This window comes from Bos javanicus, chromosome 23 (assembly GCF_032452875.1).
Source record: "Bos javanicus breed banteng chromosome 23, ARS-OSU_banteng_1.0, whole genome shotgun sequence".
Classification (NCBI taxonomy): Eukaryota; Metazoa; Chordata; class Mammalia; order Artiodactyla; family Bovidae; genus Bos; species Bos javanicus.
This window is the reverse complement of record NC_083890.1, coordinates 30,009,163-30,032,496: the sequence shown is the minus strand read 5'-3', so window position 1 is coordinate 30,032,496 and position 23,334 is coordinate 30,009,163. Positions and strand designations below refer to the sequence as shown.

At 38.4% G+C, this 23,334-nt stretch overlaps 1 protein-coding gene across 1 annotated transcript; it reads left to right on the top strand.

Moving 5' to 3' along the window:
- The first annotated feature begins 6,388 nt into the window (after positions 1 to 6,388).
- LOC133235928 (olfactory receptor 2J3-like) lies at positions 6,389 to 7,318 on the top strand. The gene has a single exon (XM_061397705.1). It carries the CDS (start codon positions 6,389 to 6,391, stop codon positions 7,316 to 7,318), a length of 930 nt encoding a protein of 309 aa, XP_061253689.1.
- Positions 7,319 to 23,334: the final 16,016 nt, after the last annotated feature.

Below are 23,334 nucleotides of genomic sequence, written 5' to 3'. Positions count from 1 at the left end.
ATATGATACTAAAAATACTAATATGCAAGTATTGTGCTGAGTTATCTTGGCCCCGAGTCTTTCTAAATTTTTTATAAGAAACATTGATAAGAGTCTGGCATGGAAACAAATTTAAAGACGTAACTCAATACTGCATGATTCACGAAAGGTCAATTTGTACAAACAATAAGCACATTTGGAAAGCTGAACAGTAAGAATCCTTTGCTAAGTGTCTGCATAGGTTGATTACAACCCCAACATAGAGGCTGCAGTTCTGCCAGGCTTGTGGCTTGGTAAAATGGCTTTTCGATACACTTATGGAAACTTCATCAGATTTATCCACCAAGCCAATGTATTGGCTACTATATATGACAAATTTGGTTCCATCTCAGCTTCTACCTCCCAAGCAATGGCACCAGGCAACCCAGTTTTATTGAACCCAACAGTTGTTTCAATGACCATTGGAGTGTTTGAGGTGCAGCTGCATGTTAGGATGTTGTTGCTGTTGTTTAGTTGCTAAGTCATATCTGACTCTTTGTGACCACGTGAACTGAAGCATGCCAGGCTCCCTTGTCCTTCACCAACGTCCTGGAGTTTGCTCAAACTCATTTCCATTGAGTTGGTGATGTCATCCAACCATCTCATCCTCTGTCATCCCCTTCTTCTCCTGCCCTCAATCATTCCTAGCATCAGGGTCTTTTCCAATGAGTCGACTGTTTGCATCAGGTGAAAAAAGTATTGAAGCTTTAGCTTCATAATCAGTCCTTAAATGAATGATACAGGTTGTGGATTCAGGGCAGGGCAGCAGTAGTCCTCATAGAAGGTGGCAGCTTCATGGGCTGTGGCAGAGGCACAGACTCAGTTGTGCAGCAAGCAACTCTGGGAAGCTCATTTTTTAAAATTCCTTGTATGGAAAAAGTAACATGGAAACTTACATTACCATATGTAAAATAGATAGCCAATAAGAATTTGCTGTATGGCTCAGGAAACTCAAACAGGGGCTCTGTATCAACCTAGAGGGGTGGGATGTGGAGAGAGATGGGAGGGAGTTAAAGAAGGGAGGGGAGATATATGTATACCTATGGCTGATTCATGTTGAGGTTTGACAGAAAACAGCAAAATTCTGTAAAGCAATTATCCTTCAATAAAAAATAAATTGATTAAAAAATTTGTTTTTTCTTTATGTTAGTCTCACTCGGTGATTTCCATTAATCTGTCTTTCAGATAATTTATGCATTCTTCTTTATCACCTGGTCTGCTGTTCATTCCTTCTATTGTGTTTTTCATTTTTGTTATTGTACGCTACAGTTCTGACTGGTTCTTTCTTATAATTTCTAGTTCCTTGTTAAGATCTCACTGTGTGCATCTATTCTTTTCTCTAATTCAGTTATTATTCACACTACTAATGCTTCTAATTTTTTGTCTAGTAAATTGTTTATTTTTGTCTCATTAGTTGCTTTTTCAGAAATTTTCTCTTGCCATTTCAGTTGGGACAAGTTACTCTGTCTTTTCATTTTACTGAACTTTGTGTGTCTCTATGAAACTCAATGGAAAAGTTACCTATGGTGGGCTTGAGGAGGTATCTTTATATGGGAGCATCCTTATACCATCTGCATGGGGCCAGTGACTTTGATAGCAGAGCTGGATTTGACTTGAACACAAGTCATGTCTTTCCTCAGGGTGTGCTGTCAGCTATCATCTTGTTAGGAGGTGGGGTTAGAGATGAGGGGCCAGAGCCAGGTGTGAGCCAGGGCTTCCCCTCTGCTCAGTGGCCATCACGGTCCTTTTAGGGCATGGGTGAGTCCCAAGTTGCTGGAGCAGAAGCCCTGAGAGTTGGGTCAAGTTGGCTCCATTCCCTTATAGTATGTGTTCTTCTCTCTCCCAGCACTGGCCCCCTCAGCCCCAGAGGGGAGCAGTGCTGGAGTGAGGAGCCAAGGTGTTTATTTGGCAATAGTCAGTGTAATGGGTGTGGTGGTCAGGCTGCCCTCAGAGACCTGGTCTGCTTGTGATGTGCTGCCTGTGTAAGTGACAGTAATGGCTGCCCTCTCCCTGCAGCCATGAAATTAAAAGACACTTTCTCCTTGGAAGAAAAGTATGACAAACGTAGACAGCATATTAAAAGCAGAGACATCACTTTTTTGACAAAGGTCCATATGGTCAAAGCTATGGTCTTTCCAGTAGTCATGTACGGATATTAGAGTTGGACCATAAAAAAGGCTGAGCACTGAAGAATTGATGCTTTTGAACTACAGTGCTAGAGAAAACTCTTGAGAATCCCTTGGACAGCAATGGGATTGAACCATCCAATCCTGAAGGAAATCAATCCTCAATATTCATTGAAAGGACTGATACAGAAACTAAAGCTCCAATACTTTGGCCACCTGATGTGAAGAGTGGATTCATTGGAAAAGACCCTGAGGCTGGGAATGATTGAGGGCAGGAGGAAATGGGGACAACAGAGGATGAGATGGTTGGGCGGCATCATGGACTCAATGGATTTGAGTTTAAGCAAGCTCCGAGAGATGGTGAAGGACAGGGAAGCCTGGCATGCTGCTTTCCATGGGATCACAAAGAGTTGGACATGACTGAGTGACTGAACAACAACTCCCTGCTCAGAGTTGGCGCTGCCTTAACATCTCACAGTGAGATTTTTTCATGGTCTGCACTGCTCTCCCTCCAGTGTAGAACTGTGAGCGTTTGCTCAGCTCAGAGTGGGGAAGCACCAGGACAGTATCGTGAAACCAGTTAGCTAGCTGCACAGTTTCATTTGGCCCTTTCCACCCTGCTTTGAGAGAAAGAAACTGTTCTAACTACGACAACTCCTTGAAGGGCATTAATTGCCACATTGGGATTTACTCTCCCAGTGGCCTCATTCAAGGAAAACATAGCACAGTATTCTTTTGTTTCCATAAAGGCACTACTTGCTCTAGGAAAAGAGGTCTATCCCTGGACACACTACGTGCTCTAATGAGTTCCTCCTTCCAGTTAAAGCTGGATCTTTTTGGTAGACTCAGGACTCTACCAAATTGTGTAGCAAGGACAATCATAGTAATTTTCAGACTCTGCTTTCCTATACTGATGTAGTAGATTAGAATATATGGTGTAGGTAGCCATTTATGTTGGTGATTTCAAAGAGATGAAAACCAGAGATCAGATTGGTCCACACATAAAGAGGCGTAGAATGAGCAGACATATACAAAGCACTTGGACAGACACAGAAGGGATAGACATGAAAGGAGTTATGTGAATACTACTTAAGCACTAGATAAGAGTATTAAGGATTAAAGCTGACCAGTGATATAGTGATGGAGAAGAGAAGCTCATGTCCACCAGTATTTCCTCCATAATGTCTTATTTTGAAAATAGAGAAGAGATAATTCATTCAACAGTCCATGAAAGCAACCTTTGTTAAGGTCTTTATTTACTTCTCTGGTAAGAAGAAATTTAACCCTAAAGTCTACCTTTTTTCTACTTCTATCTTTTTTTTGGGGGGTCTCTTATATCTCTTTATAATGTGTATAAGAAGGCTTAAAGATGTGTCATGCAAAAGATAAATATATCTCAGAGCTGCTGCTTTGTTGTAATTAATGTATCAATATGAAGTTACTCATGCAACTGTATAAGGAGGAAGAAAATTATATCTGCTTCAGAAGAAGCAACGAGAGCATTTGGGTTTATACATCTCATGATGTACTATCTCCTATTCTAGGAAAATGCTTAAAAATCTTGAAATTTTCCTATTATCCTAAAAATGGCAGTGACCTCTAAATGAAATCATCTTCATAATGTACTATTCAACCATTGCTATTATTTGATTCAGCCATGGTGAACTTCTTCACCATCCAGTGGGCTCAACCACACCTTCTCTGGTGAGGTCTGAGCTGTAGCCTTGAGCAAGTCTTTCCAAGCTTGTCCTCTCTTGGATACTCTGTCTTGGTCCAAGTTATCATTTAGAGTTCTAGTTACATCTTTATAGTTACTTTCCTTCTATAGTTTAATAATACTTTAATCTTCTATTTAATTACAAAAAATTTCTTTTAAGCAATGTACTGGCTTATAATCCTGCATGGTTTCTGAGCTATAGAAAGTAGTCTAGTTAATGATTCATCATTAGCAATTAGTTAATGATAAGAGTTTTAAGGCCTGAATTAGTCTTAAAAATATGAGACTACATTCTCTCTAATATTCCTGCTGAAATTCCACCATTTATCTACTGCTAGTATCTTTTCGAGAGTTGTACTAATAAAAATGTGAGCAATTAAAAGACCTCAAAAGAGGTAACCACAGGTGGCTCTTCTGTGATTTCTTTCTTTTTTTTCTTTTTGCCATAGCTTATTAGGAAGCATGAGAAAACAAATTGACTGTGGAAAGAGGAAGCAGAAGTGATATGGCAATGGAATGAGGATGAGGCAAAGCAATTACAGAGAGGAGAGGCATATTTAAATGTTGGTTATTATGCCTTATCAGGGTTAACTGTATAAAAAAAGGTGGTATTAATCTTTCATATGAAGGACTGAAACCCATAAGAGAAAAAGAATCACTTAAGATTTATAGCTATTTGTGAAATGTACTTCATTTTTTTAACCAAAAAGAAATACAGGATTCTCTAGGCACAATATCTTAAATGATAAAGTCATTTAATGGTTTCAGTAAATAGAATTCTTCACTAAGTTGGAGAATAAAAATATATGTAGACATTAAAATTTATGAATAGAAAAAAATTATGATTAGAATTTAAATATGGTCTCAGTTATTGTCCTAATGAAAAAGAAATACTTTAGAAACCACCTCAGGCCCTGTGTTCGTGTTTCTCAGCTCTGTGGTACACATATGTACATTTTCAACTTGAAGCACTGTAATCTGGTTCCTCTCCATCATCCTCCATTTTCACACCCTTCCTTACTTCTTTGTTCTTTCAATGACTTTATATCTTCCTTTTCCTAAAAATTTCTCTTTTCAAATCAGTTATATTCATATGTTCTTTGGGAGGCTTTTTATCACTGTTCTCCCCATCTATTTCAGAGTCAAATCATAAGGACTGTGATTGTAAGTTTTGTTTGTAAGCTGATATGCATGTGTTTCTTGTCTCTTTTTTTGGTATCTCTATTTGGGTTTCAGTTTAGAAATAAGCTGTGAGTGCAAGTAAACAAATAAGAAGGAAAAGTTTTTCTATAAGAATATATAATTGAAACAATATTTTTCACACTATATAAACATCTTGAAATCATAAATAAATTTGATATCATTCATCATATCTCTTATTCTATATGTAAGATTACTGAGCTTGCAATTATTCTGTTTTCTATAATCACATAAATGGAAATTGTCTGAAAATGCTGAGAAGAAAATTAAAACTGTTTAAAGAAAAGATTATTTGTTTCATGGAGATTTTCTTCTTTCATTATGTTAGAAATTTTCAAGTTGCTATTTACCCTGATGTCATCCTTGGATGAGTGAGAAAAACTTAATAGTTAAGTTATTTTTCTATAATAGGACAAATATTTGGATGAAATATAAAAGTAAAGAAAAGCATTTAATTTACTTTCTGGAGTTTTTTATTCTGGTAAAATATAAAATTTGTAGAAAAGTTGTAAAACTGTACAGAAAACTGCTATTAACCTTTTAACCAGATTCAACAATAGTCTACACTCTGCCTGAAAAGATTTATTTTATCACCTATCCTCTCTCTCATCTGTTTCTATGTCTGTCATATATGTATCTATGTATTTATCCTCTATCTTCATTTCAAACTCTTTCTTGAATTTGGTGTTTTTAAAGAGTGCAGGTCAGCTATTTTACCCATCTTGTCTCCATGTGAGTTTATTTCATGCCTTTTCATTATTAGCCTCAAGCTATGCATGTTTTGGCTTGAACAAGACTGAAGTGACACTATGCCCTGGTTCAGAGCATTGTATCGGTGGTCACATGATCTTGGTTTGTAACAACATTAATGATGTTAACACTGATTATGTTGTTATGGTGCTCTACTAGGTTTTTCTGTTGTAAAGTCTACTATATATTTTATAATTAACAAGTAACTTGTGGGGAGATATTTTAGACTATGTCCATGGCTCAACATTTCTTCATTCACTCATTTTTAGCATATATTTAAGTTTTTCTAACTCCACCATTCCTTCTATATTTACTATTTAGTATCCAGCCAACAGGAACAGCCTTCTGTTCGCCACTATAAATTTACTCTTTTTTAAGTTTATCAGTATTAGCTTGTGGGTTCTTATTTCTTTCAATTCGTTGGTACCACAGTTTCTCTTAATGCCCAAATTGTCCTACAATTGAGCAGTGGTATGCCCTTGAAACTGGTTTTTTAAATTTCCTGTATCTCTTTGATTCTCGGAGTCATTCCCTACATTTTTAGGATGTATGTAATTCTTTCCTCAGGTAACAAGATATGAATGATGATGGAAAAAAGAATGCAACCTCTGAAGCCCAGTTTGTTCTATTGGGTTTTTCTGATTGGCCTCAGCTTGAGTTAGTTCTCTTTGTGGTTATCTTGATGTTCTACCTGATGACATTGATAGGCAACCTGTTCATCATTATCTTGTCATACCTGGACTCCCATCTCCACACTCCCATGTACTTCTTCCTCTCAAATCTCTCTTTCCTGGATCTCTGCTACACCACCAGTTCTATCCCTCAACTGCTGGTCAACCTCTGGGGCCCAGAAAAAACCATCTCTTACAATGGTTGTATGATTCAACTTTATTTTGTCCTCGCACTGGGATCTACAGAATGTGTGCTACTGATGGTGATGTCCTATGACCGTTATGCAGCTGTGTGTAGACCCCTGCATTACACTGTCCTCATGCATCCTCGTTTCTGCCAACTGTTGGCTGTGGCTTCTTGGGTAAGTGGCTTTACCAACTCAGCACTTCATTCCTTCTTTACATTTTGGGTACCCCTGTGTGGACATCGCCAAGTGGACCATTTCTTCTGTGAAGTTCCAGCACTGCTTCGACTGTCATGCATTGATACCCGTGCCAATGAGCTAACCCTCATGGTCACGAGCTCCATTTTTGTTCTCATACCTCTCATCCTCATTCTCAGCTCCTATGGTGCCATTGCCCAGGCAGTGCTGAGGATGCAGTCGACAACTGGACTCCAGAAAGTCTTTGGGACGTGTGGAGCCCATCTTATGGTCGTATCCCTTTTTTTCATCCCAGCCATATGCATATACCTCCAGCCACCATCAGGAAATTCTCAAGATCAGGGCAAGTTCATTGCCTTCTTCTATACTGTTGTCACACCTAGCCTCAACCCTCTAATCTACACCCTCAGAAACAGAGATGTAAGAGGGGCTGTAAAGAGACTAGTGGGGTGAGTATGATCTGGTATACTTGTGACATTAATGATGAAATGGAGCATCTCTTCACCAATGGTTCTTTAACCTATCCACTCATTACTCTTTCATTCACTCACTCTATTAGCACTTTTTGAATGTGTACTCTCACAAGGACAGAGTTCATGGTTGCAGATATGATTAAACACAGTTTGCCTAAATAGTAATCACTCCTCAGTGGCAGTAACAGCCATGTAAAATATGGATCAAACATCAATATTAATTTTTTTAGTGCACAAATCTAATAAAATAAAGTATCATTTTCTCAATTAAAAATGAAGCATAGAATTTGTTGTAAAAATTAATAAAATTCAGATATAATTCTATGGAGAGATGCTATATTAATTTAAAAAGCCTAGAATATGTCATTTAATTTCTTGCTTTTTAGGCAGAATTTGTCATAAACTTTGTCTTCTATCTTTGGTCTAATGAAAGCTATATATGACAAACCCACAGCAAACATTATCCTCAATGGTGAAAAATTGAAAGCATTTCCTCTAAAGTCAGGAACAAGACAAGGGTGTCCACTTTCACCATTACTATTCAACATAGTTTTGGAAGTTTTGGCCACAGCAATCAGAGCAGAAAAAGAAATAAAAGGAATCCAAATTGGAAAAGAAGAAGTAAAACTCTCACTATTTGCAGATGACATGATCCTCTACATAGAAAACCCTAAAGATTCCACCAGAAAATTACTAGAAATAATCAATGACTATAATAAAGTTGCAGGATATAAAATCAACACACAGAAATCCCTTGCATTCCTATACACTAATAATGAGAAAACAGAAAAAGAAATTAAAGAAACAATTCCATTCACCATTGCAACGGAAAGAATAAAATACTTAGGAATATATCTATCTAAAGAAACTAAAGACCTATATATAGAAAACTATAAAACACTGGTGAAAGAAATCAAAGAGGACACTAATAGATGGAGAAATATACCATGTTCATGGATTGGAAGAATCAATATAGTGAAAATGAGTATACTACCCAAAGCAATTTATAGATTCAACGCAATCCCTATCAAGCTACCAACAGTATTCTTCACAGAGCTAGAACAAATAATTTCACAATTTGTATGGAAATACAAAAAACCTCGAATAGCCAAAGCGATCTTGAGAAAGAAGAATGGAACTGGAGGAATCAACCTACCTGACTTCAGGCTCTACTACAAAGCCACAGTTATCAAGACAGTATGGTACTGGCACAAAGACAGAAATACTGATCAATGGAATAAAATAGAAAGCCCAGAGATAAATCCACGCACATATGGACACCTTATCTTTGACAAAGGAAGCAAGAATATACAATGGATTAAAGACAATCTCTTTAACAAGTGTTGCTGGGAAATCTGGTCAACCACTTGTAAAAGAATGAAACTAGACCACTTTCTAACACCATACACAAAAATAAACTCAAAATGGATTAAAGATCTCAACGTAAGACCAGAAACTATAAAACTCCTAGAGAAGAACATAGGCAAAACACTCTCTGACATACATCACAGCGGGATCCTCTATGACCCACCTCCCAGAATATTGGAAATAAAAGCAAAAATAAACAAATGGGACCTAATTAACCTTAAAAGCTTCTGCACATCAAATGAAACTATTAGCAAGGTGAAAAGACAGCCTTCAGAATGGGAGAAAATAATAGCAAATGAAGCAACTGACAAACAACTAATCTCAAAAATATACAAGCAACTCCTACAGCTCAACTCCAGAAAAATAAACGACCCAATCAAAAAATGGGCCAAAGAACTAAATAGACATTTCTCCAAAGAAGACATACAGATGGCTAACAAACACATGAAAAGATGCTCAACATCACTCATTATCAGAGAAATGCAAATCAAAACCACAGTGAGGTACCATTTCACACCAGTCAGAATGGCTGTGATCCAAAAGTCTACAAATAATAAATGCTGGAGAGGGTGTGGAGAAAAGGGAACCCTCTTACACTGTTGGTGGGAATGCAAACTAGTACAGCTACTATGGAGAACAGTGTGGAGATTCCTTAAAAAACTGGAAATAGAACTGCCTTATGATCCAGCAATCCTACTGCTGGGCATACACACTGAGGAAACCAGAAGGGAAAGAGACACGTATACCCCAATGTTCATCGTAGCACTGTTTATAATAGCCAGGACATGGAAGCAACCTAGATGTCCATCAGCAGATGAATGGATAAGAAAGCAGTGGTACATATACACAATGGAGTATTACTCAGCCATTAAAAAGAATACATTTGAATCAGTTCTAATGAGGTGGATGAAACTGGAGCCTATTATACAGAGTGAAGTAAGCCAGAAGGAAAAACATAAATACAGTATACTAACACATATATATGGAATTTAGAAAGATGGTAACAATAACCCGGTGTACGAGACAGCAAAAGAGACACTGATGTATAGAACAGTCTTATGGACTCTGTGGGAGAGGGAGAGGGTGGGAAGATTTGGGAGAGTGACATTGAAACATGTAGAATATCATGTAAGAAACGAGTTGCCAGTCCAGGTTCGATGCACGATACTGGATGCTTGGGGCTAGTGCACTGGGACGACCCAGAAGGATGGTATGGGGAGGGAGGAGGGAGGAGGGTTCAGGATGGGGAACACATGTATACCTGTGGTGGATTCATTTTGATATTTGGCAAAACTAATACAATTATGTAAAGTTTAAAAATAAAATAAAATTAGAAAAAAAAAGAAAATAAATAAATAAAATTAGATAATATATATAAAAAAATGAAAGACATTTTGAAACACTTTAAATATTTTTTCCAACGTTGTTATCCTTTTTGAATGCTAGTTAATATTGAGAGAAATTTTAGTCCGTAGTCTTTAATATAACATTATCATTGGTCAGAAAAAACCTTTTTTGAGTCATGGGAAGAAGTGCTGTCAGTAATGCAGCAGAAGTAAGCATCTCATATTTCCCTTTTTCTTCAAGTCAGTGGGAAGTGTAAAGGAAGTAGAAATAAGTTGTAAAGCTGTGCTATATAACTATAAAGTCATGGTCGTCACAGGCTAGGTATTGTTAGGTAAAGTAAGAGCATAGCACTCCTGCAAAACCTAAGAAGAAATAAAGAATACCTGAGGTGACCAAATACTAGGCTCTGAAAAATGTGTTGATGAATCTGATGGATATTTGAAAGAATTACTTGAAATGTGTTTGAAAATATTATGATAAAAGTTGTATGATATATTAATTTTTTACTTTTAAGCTTGATGTGATTTGAATATTTGTGGTTTAAAAGTTCACTATGAAAATCAACATATATTTTTTAAATAAAGAGATGAATTTTTATTTAAGTAATAGTTTTGTTCTCTATATTATTGATACCACCTCCATATAAAGTAGGTGTCCTAGGGATATAACACTTTTTTTTTTTTTTTTGGTATATAACACTTTAAACTGCACCCATATTGAGCCAATATGGAGTAAGGAATAAAGTAAAATCTTGGCAACACCTGACTTTTGTATGGTAGCTTAACTGTCAGTTTTACTTTAACACAGATTCAATCCCTGAGTTGAGAAGATCCCTTGGAGAAGAAATGGCAACCCACACCAGTATTCTTGCTTGAAAAATCCCACAGTCAGAGGAGCCTAGTGGGCTACATACAGTACAAATTATTGCAGAGTCAGACATGACTGAGCGACTAAGCAAAAGCTAAAGCACAAGCACAAAGTTTAGGTATGATGCATTCAAATGCTGATTCCTAAATTATTAAAATGAAAAACACATCTGAAACCTTCTCCTCAATTTCCTGTGTGGCTTGCAGCTGCATTGATTCTGATGTCTTTGTCTTCCCCTTTGTGTGTCTGTGATTCATTATTTCCAACAAGGCATAAACAATAATATGGGGTATATGCATTTGTCCTTAAGCTCCATTCCAAGAAATGAAGAACAAGTAATCATGTCTATAAAAGAAGTTTTAGTAAATAATTGGGGCCACACAGAGTGAATCATTACAGAGCAAAAAATCTTTAAAACACTTGAAAGACATAGCTTAGTTCTTTGAATCATTTTGTGGAAATCTTACTGTTTGGGATACCTCATGTAATTCCCAAGTCTCTGACTATGTAACTTAAAAAATTTTGAAATTTCCAATTTCTTCTTTTCCTTTTCTGTGTGAAAAGCATACATTTATCCTTTTGTACATGTAGAATATTTTTCTGGGAATACATAATTTTAGCATTTATGCTTTTTGAATCCTAGCCACACTACTATAATATTTTTTTAATTTGTAATCTAAAACAAAGATTAGTTGCAAAAAATTCTCCCAAAGATGACCACAGATACTATTGATTTTATTGCTTTGTAATTTTCAAACTACTTACATGAACCTCATGCAATTTTATAGCAGGCAGGATATAGGAATGTATTTTCTCACTTTGTAGATGAGAAAATAGAAGGGAAGAAGATATGTGACTTACTGAAGCTTAAACAACTTTATGTGACAAATAAAGTAATGAAAATAGATTTTTACTTGAGTTCCCTTGTTATGGTCAAGAACAACTAGAATGTCTGAGACCCTGCCACTGTTAACCCCAACCATTTACACAGCACACATGAATTTGTGTCACAGGCAATTTTGTTGAAAAACTACCAGTGAAATCAGCCTTTTCTCAGCTAAGAATGGAAGTGAAATGCACTGAAGGACCAACTTCTTCTTTATCTCAGTAAATTTTTCCTCCCCATTGGGACCATATCTCCCAATCTTTGTCCAATTCATCTCATACTTGTTCCTGTGCAGCATATTCCCCAGACGCATGCTCAGGGATTTCTCTTAATATATCTCAGCAGTGTGGGATTATTGGCACAAATATGCCATCAGATAGCTACAGAAACTAGCTCTGGCTTCCAGTCCAGATTCTCTCATTCTCTACACTTTCTTTGGCATCAGTGTCACATACTATATCTCTTTTTACGAAAGTGATGCTGAAAGGTCACTGGTTATCATATGCTATGACAATATCAAGTGATTTCAAGCATAATAAAGTTTCAAATACAAATTCACCATATTCCAATTATAATTCAGCAACAATAAAACTTTATGATCAAACTCTCACATCCGTAAAGAAGGCTGAATGCCGAAGAATTGATGTTTTCGAATTGTGGTACTGCAGAAGACTCGGGAGTCCCTTGGACAGCAAGGAGGTCAAACTATCCAATCTTAAAGGAAATCAATTCTAAATATTCATAGGAAGGAGTGATGCTGAAGCTGAAGCTCCAATACATCAGCCACCTGATGTGAAGAGTCATCTCATTGGAAAGGACCTTGGTGCTGGGAAAGATTGAGGGCAGGAGGAGAAGGGTATTACAGAGGATGAGGTGGTTGGATGGCATCATTGTCTCAATGGACATGAGTTTGAGCAAATTCTGCGAGATGGTGAAGGACAGGGAAGCCTGGCTTGCTGCAGTCCATGGGGTCACAAAGAGTTGAACACAACTGAGTGACTGAACAAGACAATATAACTTAGAAAAGAAAAATAATATGAATTTGCAATAAGCCTTCACTAGATTTCACAATATTATTTCACAAAGCCATTGGTGCTTTGTTGTTCTGTCAATAATAATATATTAATATGCAGTTAAATAATTTTCTGAAATATTATAGAGTATAATGCATGCCCATCTCTAACTGTTCCTGAGAGTATTTCCTAAAGATATAATCCAGTATAACAAATTAGATTTCTGTGTTATGTCCTTAGTATCCCTTAATCCAAAACTATTTTTCAGTTTTTCTTTGCCTTTAATTAACTAAATATTTCTAAAGAGTATAGATCATTTATTCCCAATCAAAAAATGGGCCAAAAAACTAAACAGACATTTCTCCAAAGAAGATATACAGATGGCTAACAAACTCATGAAAAGATGTTCAACATCACTCATTATCAGAGAAATGCAAATCAAAACCACAGTGAGGTACCATCTCATGCCAGTCAGAATGGCTGCTATCAAAAAGTCTGCTGCTGCTGCTGCTAAGTCGCTTCAGTCATGTCTGACTCTGTGCGACCCCATAGACGGCAGCCCACCAGGCTCCCCGTCCCTGGGATTCTCCAGGCAAGAACACTGGAGTGGGTTGCCATTTCCTTCTCCAATGCATGAAAGTGAAAAGTGAAAGTGAAGTCGCTCAGTCTTATCTGACTCTTCACGACCCCATGGACTGCAGCCTACCAGGCTCCTCTGTCCATGGGATTTTCCAGGCAAGAGTAGTGGAGTGGGGTGCCATTGCCTTCTCCAATCAAAAAGTCTACAGACAACAAATGCTGGAGAGGATGTGGAGAAAAGGGAACTCTCTTACAGTCTTGGTGGGAATGCAAACTAGTATGGCCACTGTGGAGAACAGTGTGGGATTCCTTAAAAAACTGAAAATAGAACTGCTGTATGACCCAGCAATCCCACTGCTGGGCATACACACTGAGGAAACCAGAAGTGAAAGAGACACATGTACCCCAATGTTCATCGCAGCACTGTTTACAATAGCCAGGACATGGAAGCAACGTAGATGTCCATCTGCAGACGAATGGATAAGAAAGCCATGGTACATATACACAATGGAATATTACTCAGCTATTAAAAAGAACGCATGTGAATCAGTTCTAATGAGGTGGATGAAACTGGAGCCTATTATACAGAGTGAAGTAAGTCAGAAAGAAAAACACCAATACAGTATACTAATGCATATATATCGAATTTAGAAAGATGGAAATGATGACCTTACATGTGAGACAGCAAAAGAGACACAGATGTATAGAACAGTCTTTTGGTCTCTGTGGAGGAAGGAGAGGGTGGGATGATTTGAGAAAATAGCATTGAAACATGTATATTATCATATGTGAAACAGATCTCCAGTCCAGGTTCGATGCATGAGACAGGGTGCTCAGGGCTGGTGCACTGGGATGACCCTGAGGGATGAGATGGGGAGGGAGGTGGCAGGGGTGTTCAGGATGGGGAACACACATACACCCATGGCTGATTCATGTCAATGTATGGCAAAAACCACTATAATAAAACTATAATTTTATTTAGTTGTGTCCCTCTGTTTTCTTGTACCTTGCCAAATTTTTTAAATAAATTTATTTTTTATTGAAGAATAAGTACTTTACAGAATTTTGCTGTTTTCTGTCAAATCTCAACATGAATCAGCCATCAGATCAGATCAGATCAGTCACTCAGTCGTGTCCGACTCTTTGCGACCCCATGAATCACAGCACGCCAGACCTCCCTGTCCATCACCAACTCCCGGAGTTCACTCAGACTCACGTCCATCGAGTCAGTGATGCCATCCAGCCATCTCATCCTCTGTCGTCCCCTTCTCCTCCTGCCCCCAATCCCTCCCAGCATCAGAGTCTTTTCCAATGAGTCAACTCTTCACATGAGGTGGCCAAAGTACTGGAGTTTCAGCTTTAGCATCATTCTTTCCAAAGAAATCCCAGGGCTGATCTCCTTCAGAATGGACTGGTTGGATCTCCTTGCAGTCCAAGGGACTCTCAAGAGTCTTCTCCAACACCACAGTTCAAAAGCATAAATTCTTTGGCGCTCAGCCTTCTTCACAGTCCAACTCTCACATCCATACATGACCACAGGAAAAACCATAGTCTTGACTAGACGAACCTTTGTTGGCAAAGTAATGTCTCTGCTTTTGAATATGCTATCTAGGTTGGTCATAACTTTCCTTCCAAGGTGTAAGCGTCTTTTAATTTCATGGCTGCAGTCACCATCTGTAGTGATTTTGGAGCCTGAATCAGCCATAGGTATACATATATCCCCTCCCTTTTGAAACTCCCTCTCATCTCCCTCCCCATCCCACCACTCTAGGTTGATATACAGCCCCTGTTTGAGTTTCCTGAACCATGCTCTTTTAAAAGGGATTATTTGAATTCTTTGCTAGACAGTTCATAGATCTGTAGATTAAGCATTGGATTTTATTACTACCCTTTTGTGGTTTCATGCTTCCTTGATTAGTCATGATATTTGTGGTCTTGCCTTGGTATCTGTGCATTTAAGAATGTAGGTACCTTTTCTAGTCCTTATAGACTGCCTTTGCCAGGCAAAGCCCTTCACTAGTCTACTTGTGCAGAGAATCTATATGGGCATTCTTGTGGCATCCATGATAAACTGCTATTGGAGTATTTTGGTGACTTGGTGTTGAAGTGAAGTGAAGTCACTCAGTCATATCTGACTCTTTGCGACCCCATGGACTGTAGTCTACCAGGCTCCTCAATCCATGGGCTTTTCCAGGCAAGAGTCCTGGAGTGGGTTGCCATTTCCTTCTCCAGGGGATCTTCCCGACCCAGGGATTGAACCCGGGTCTCCCGCATTGTAGGCAGATGCTTTACCATCTGAGCTACCAGGGAAGACTTGGTGTTGGGGTACATCAAAAGCCTGGAATAGCGGTCAACCTGGCACTGGGGCCCTCCAGCATCAGGAGTTAACAGGTGCCCTCTAGACACTGGTTTGTGGTCATTGATTGGATGTCTAAGACCAATTAAGATATCCTGGACTGTGGGAGTTGGCCAGTGCAGGAATATGACAGAAGTATGGGTTGTCCTGGCCCATTGGGAGCCTGGTACTTGGGAGTTGCCATGGCCATGGGAGCTGGTCAGGAACTTGATGCCATGGGTGTTGGTTGGTGCTCTGTTTGGCTGGGAGCCTGGGTTCACAGGAGCCATTTAGGATCTTGAAGCCAATGAGCTTCCTCCAGTCAAGGGAGGTTTCTGGGACCACTGAGCTACTTGTGACTACTTGAGGTGGCTGGCACTCAGGTGGGTGGGAAACCTAGATTTACAGTGCCCTCTGAGAGCCTGCAGCCATCACCCACCAGCCTCATTATCAAGCATCCTTTATTAATTCTTCCAAGGAACAGTGATTGCTATTTTGCTTCACGGAATGGTTGTTTTTAAAGTTCCATTATTCTTGTGCAGAAAAGGGAAGATTTGCCTACTGTTGGAGGGACTGTAAATTGGTACAGCCACTATGGAAAACAGGATGTGTAGGTTCCTCAAAAAATGAAAAACAGAAATGTCACATGATTCAGTAATTTCTCTCCTGGATATTTACCTAAGGAGAACAAAAACACTAATTTGAAAAGATATATGCACACCAACGTTCATTGTGGCATTACTAATAGCCAAGATATGGAAGCAATATAAGTGTCTATCAACAGAGCAATAAAGAAGATGTGCCACATATATACAATGGAATATTACTCAGCAATAAAAAGAAATGAAATGTCATTTACTTCAACATGAAGAGGTCTAGAGCATATTATGTTATGTGAAATGAATTAGAAAGTGAAAGACAAATACCATATGATCTCACTTACATGTGGAATATAAAAAACTTTAATTCTCCCTCTTATTTGGGAATTTAATTAGTTTTCTCCCTCTATTCAGATTCATATTCCTTTAAAAATATGAATTACAAAAAGTTGAATAAATTGATGTATGCATTTTGATGAATTTGAACATATGGCTATGTATATGATACTGTCATCACAAACAACATAATCTGTTACCTCCAAAAGACTTCCTGTGCTTCTTGCTTTTTTTGTTTGTTTGATTTTTGAGAAAAGCACTGGTCATGAGTTTGTGCACTTTAGAATTTGAGAGGGCAGAAGCCCATTCTTGAGGGTGTATTTTGTCACTATTGCTTTCTGTGTGGAAGACACAATTCTGAAATGAATTGTCTTTAGAGGCCTGAAAGATAAAGAAGTAATCTGAACAGTTCTAAACAGTCTCTTTAGCTAAGCTTTTGACAAATCTTGTTGGGTTTTTCCCTCCAAACTAAGGTTGTCTTAACTAATAAAAATGATCAGAGATATTATGTAACATCACGGAAGTTTTATTTTCCTTGCGTTGTGTGTGTATATCTGTGTGTGTGTCAAATTTAAAAATATTTTATGGTAAATCATCCCCCAATCAAATTTTGAAGTTGTTCTAGAAATTTTTCCAAATATACCAAATTTTTCTAAATATACCAAAGTCAATTTGTCTCAAGAACTGGATGAAGCATGAAGATGGTCATTTCTATTTCAAAAAATGGATCTGGGTTGCAGTTGATTCAGTTCAGTTCAGTTGCTCAGTCATGTCTGACTCTTTTTGACCCCATGCACTACAGCACGCCAGGCTTTCCTGTCCATCACCAACTTCCAAGCTTGCTCAAACTCATGTCCATTGAGTTGGTGATGCCATCCAACCATCTCATCCTCTGTTGTCCCCTTCTCCTCCTGCCTTCAATCTTTCCCAGCATCAGTGTCTTTTCCAAGGAGTCAGTTCTTCGTGTCACATGACAAAAGTATTGGAGCTTCAGCTTCAACATCAGTCCTTCCAATGAATACTCAGGACTGATTTCCTTTAGAATTGACTGGTTTGATCTTGCAGTTCAAGGTACTCTCAAGAGTCTTCTCCAACACCATAGTAAAAAAGCATCAATTCTTCGGTGCTCAGCCTTCTTCATGGTCCAACTCTCACATCTATACATGACTACTGGAAAAACCATAGCTTTGACTAGACAGACCTTTTTTAATATGCTCTGCTTTTAATATGCTCTGAATATTCTCTGTCTCTGCTTTTTAATATGCTGTCTAGATTTGTCATAGCTTTTCTTCCAAGGAGCAAGCTTCTTTTAATTTCATGGCTGCAGTCACCATCTGCAGTGATTTTGGAGCCCCCCAAAATAGTCTCTCACTGTTTCCATTGTTTCCCCATCTACTTTCCATGAAGTGGTGGGACTGGATGCCATGATTTTACTTTTCTGAATGTTGAGTTCTAAGCCAGATTTTTCACTCTCCTCTTTCACTTTCATCAAAAATCTCCTTAATTTCTCTTCATTTTCTGCCATAAGGCTGTTGTCATCTGTATATCTGAGGTTATTGATATTTCTCCTGGCAATCTTGATTCCAGTTTGTGCTTCATCCAGCCTGGCATTTCTCATGATGTACTCTGCATATAAGTTAAATAAACAGGGTGACAATATACAGCCTTGATGTACTCCTTTCCCAGTTTGGAACCAGTCTATTGTTCCGTGTCTGGTTCTAACTTGCTTCTTGATCTGCATACAGATTTCTCAGGAGGCAGGTAAGGTGGTCTGGTATTCCCATCTCTTTCAGAATTTTCCACAGTTTGTTGTGATCCACACAGTGAAAGGCTTTGGTGGAGTCAATTAAGCAGAAGTAGATGTTTTTCTGGAACTCTCTTGGTTTTTCTATGATCCAATGAATGTTGGCAATTTAATCTCTGGTTCCTCTGTCTTTTCTAAATCTATCTTGAATATCTGGAAGTTTTTGGTTCACATACTGTTGAAGCCTGGCTTGAAGAATTTTGAGCATTACTTTGTTAGCATATGAGATGAGTGCAATTGTGCAGTAGTTTGAACATTTTTTGACACTGTCTTTCTTTGGGATTGGAATGAAAACTGACCTTTTCCAGTCCCGTGGCCACTGCTGAGTTTTCCAAATTTGCTGGCATGTTGAGTGCAGCACTTTCACAGCATCATCTTTTATGATTTGAAATCACTCAGCTGGAATTCCATCACCTCCACTAGCTTTGTTCATAGTGATGCTTTCTAAGGCCCACTTGACTTTGCATTCCAGGATGGCTGGCTCTAGGTCAGTGATCACACCATTGTGGTTATCTGGGTCATAAAGATCTTTTTTGTATAGTTCTTCTGTGTATTCTTGCTACCTCATCTTAATATCTTCTGCTTCTATTAAGTCCATACTGTTTCTGTCCTTTATTGTGCCCAGCTTTGCATGAAATGTTCCCTTGGTATCTCATATTTTCTTGAAGGAACTGCTAGTCTTTCCAATTCTGTTGTTTTCCTCTATTTCTTTGTACTGATCACAGAGGAAGGCTTTCTTATCTCTCCTTGCTCCTCTTTGAAACTCTGCATTCAGATTGATATATCTTTCATTTTCTCCTTTTTCTTCAATTTCTCTTCATTTCTCAGCTATTTTTAAGGCCTCCTCAGATAACCATTTTGCCTTTTTGCATTTCTCTTTCTTGGGGATGATTTTGATCACTCCTCCTGTACAATGTCACAAATCTCCATCCATAGTTCTTCAGGCACTCTGTCTATCAGATCTAATTCCTTGAATCTATTTGTTCCTTTTACTGCATTATTGTAATGGATTTAATTTAGGTCATACCTGAATGGTCTAGTGGTTTTCCCTACTTTCTTCAATTTAAGTCTGAATTTTGCAATAAAGTGTTCACTATCTGAGCCACAGTTAGTTCCTGGTCTTGTTTTTCTGACTGTATAGAACTTCTCCATCTTTGGCTGCAAAGAATATAATCAATCTGATTTCAGTATTGACCATCTGGTGATGTCCATGTATAGAGTAGTCTCTTGTGTTGTTGGAAGAGGGTGTTTGCTATGACCAGTGCATTCTCTTGGCAAAACTCTCTTAGCCTTTGTCCTGCTTCATTTTATACTACAAGGCCACACTTGCCTGTTACTCTGGGTATCTCTTGACTTCCTATTTTTGCATTCTAGTCCCCTATGATGAAAAGTACATTTTTTTTTTTTTTGGTGTTAGCTCTAGAAGGTCTTATAGATCTTCATAGATCTGTTCAATGTCAGCTTCTTTAGATTAGTGGTTGGGCATAGACTTGGATTACTGTGACACTGAATAGTTTGCCTTGGAAATGAACAGAGAGTATTCTGTCGTTTTTGAGATTTCACCCAAGCACTGCGCTTTTGACTCTTCTGTGGTCTGTGATGGCCACTTCATTTCTTCTAAGGGGTTCTTGCACACAGTAGTAGATATAATGGTCATCTGGATTAAATTCATCCATTCTGGTTCATTTTAGTTCACTGATTCCTAAAATGTCAGTGTTCACTCTTGCCTTCTCCTGTTGACCACTTTTAATTTACCTTGATTCATGGACCTAACATTCCAGGCTCCTATGCAATATTATTCATTACAGCATCAGACTTTACTTCCATCACTCGTCACATTCACAACTGGGCTTTTTTTTTTCTCTTTGCTTTGCCTCTGTCTCTTTATTCTTTCTGGAGCTATTTCTCCACTCTTCTCCAGTAGCATATTGGGCACCTACCGACCTGGGGAGTTTCTTTCAGTATCATATCTTTTTGCCTTTCATACTGTTCATGGGGTTTTCAAGGCAAGAATACTGAGTTACTGAGATGGTAGAGTAGAAGGACAAGTGGCCATCTTTTGCAAGAATTCCAAAATTGTAACTCATTGCTGAACAGTCATTGACAGAAGAATGTTGGATCCCACCAAAAAAAGATACCCCATCTCCAGGGGCAAAGGAGAAGAAGCCCCAAGACTATGGTAGGAGGGGAAAAATTGTGTTTAGAATCAAAACCCCATTCCTGCAAGAGATACTTGGAGGGCTCAAGTAAAACCTTGTTCAAGAAAGCATATACTTTATCATCCAATACTTTGCTTAAATCTTGATTTGCTAGACCAAAAGACATGTCAGAAAAGTCCAGTTCACTCTTGTTATTCTTACCTGTTAATTTTTCACTATACAACATTATGTTGATTTCTCACCATATTAGTTAAACACCAAATATATGTAAAATCCTTTAAGTTGCTTTAAAAAATGTGAGATTTTTCACAGAACTAGAACAAATAATTTCACAATTTGTATGGAAATACAAAAACCTTGAATAGCCAAAGCAATCTTGAGAAAGAAGAATGGAACTGGGGGAATCAACCTGTCTGAATTCAGGCTCTACTACAAAGCTATAGTCATCAAGACAATATGGTACTGACAAAAAGACAGAAATATAGATCAATGGAACAAAATAGAAAGCCCAGAGATAAATGCACACACATATGGACACCTTATCTATGACAAAAGAGGCAAGAATATACAATGGATTAAAGACAATCTCTTTAACAAGTGGTGCTGGGAAAACTGGTCAACCACTTGTAAAAGAATGAAACTAGACCACTTTCTAATGCCATACACAAAAATAAACTCAAAATGGATTAAAGATCTAAATGTAAGGCCAGAAACTATAAAACTCTTAGAGGAAAACATAGGCAAAACACTCTCCAACATACATCACAGCAAAATCCTCTATGACCCACCTCCCAGAGTAATGGAAATAAAAGCAAAAATAAAAAATTGGGACCTAATTAAACTTAAAAGCTTCTGCACAACAAAGGAAACTATAAGCAAGGTGAAAAGACAGCCCTCAGAATGGGAGAAAATAATAACAAATGAAGCAACTGACAAAGAATTAATCTCAAAAATACACAAGTAACCCCTGAAGCTCAATTCCAGAAAAATAAATGACCCTATCAAAAAATGGGCCAAAGAACTAAATAGACATTTCTCCAAAGAAGACATACAGATGGCTAACAAGCACATGAAAAGATGCTCAACATCACTCATTATCAGAGAAATGCAAATCAAAACCACAGTGAGGTACCATTTCATGCCAGTCAGAATGGCTGTGATCCAAAAGTCTACAAGCAATAAATGCTGGAGAGGGTGTGGAGAAAAGGGAACCCTCTTACACTGTTGGTGGGAATGCAAACTAGTACAGCCACTATGGAGAACAGTGTGGAGATTCCTTAAAAAACTGGAAATAGAACTGCCTTATGATCCAGCAATCCCACTGCTGGGCATACACACTGAGGAAACCAGAAGGGAAAGAGACACGTGTACCCCAATGTTCATCGCAGCACTGTTTATAATAGCCAGGACATGGAAGCAACCTAGATGTCCATCAGCAGATGAATGGATAAGAAAGCAGTGGTACATATACACAATGGAGTATTACTCAGCCATTAAAAAGAATACATTTGAATCAGTTCTAATGAGGTGGATGAAACTGGAGCCTATTATACAGAGTGAAGTAAGTCAGAAAGAAAAACACCAATACAGTATACTAACGCATATATATGGAATTTAGAAAGATGGTAACAATAACCCTGTGTACGAGACAGCAAAAGAGTCACTGATGTATAGAACAGTCTTATGGACTCTATGAGAGAGGGAGAGGGTGGGAAGATTTGGGAGAATGACATTGAAACATGTATAATATCATATATAGAATGAGTCACCAGTCCAGGTTCGATGAACGATTATGGATGCTTGGGGCTGGTGCACTGGGATGACCCAAAGGGATGGTATGGGGATGGAGCAGGGAGGAGGGTTCAGGATGGGGAACACATGTATACCTGTGGCAGATTCATTTCAATATTTGGCAAAACCAATACAATATTGTAAAATTTAAAAATAAAAAAAAATTAAAGAAAGCCATGGTACATATACACAATGGAGTATTAAACAGCCATTAAAAAGAATACATTAGAATCAGTTCTAATGAGGTGGATGAAACTGGAGCCTATTATACAGAGTGAAATAAGCCAGAAAGAAAAACACCAATACAGTGTTCAGTTCAGTTCAGTCGCTCAGTCGTGTCCAACTCTTTGCGACCCCATGAATCGCAGCACACCAGGCCTCCCTGTCCATCACCAACTCCCGGAGTTCACTCAGACTCACGTCCATCGAGTCAGTGATGCCATCCAGCCATCTCATCCTCTGTCGTTCCCTTCTCCTCCTGCCCCCAATCCCTCCCAGCATCAGAGTCTTTTCCAATGAGTCAACTCTTTGCATGAGGTGGCCAAAGTACTGGAATTTCAGCTTTAGCATCATTCCTTCCAAAGAAATCCCAGGGCTGATCTCCTTCAGAAAGGACTGGTTGGATCTCCTTACAGTCCAAGGGATTCTCAAGAGTCTTCTCCAACACCACAGTTCAAAAGCATCAATTCTTTGGCGCTCAGCCTTCTTCATAGTCCAACTCTCACATCCATACATGACTACAGGAAAAGCCATAGCCTTGACTAGATGGACCTTTGTTGGCAAAGTAATGTCTCTGCTTTTGAATATGCTATCTAGGTTGGCCATAACTTTCCTTCCAAGGCGTAAGTGCCTTTTAATTTCATGGCTGCAGTCACCATCTGCAGTGATTTTGGAGCCCAGAAAAATAAAGTC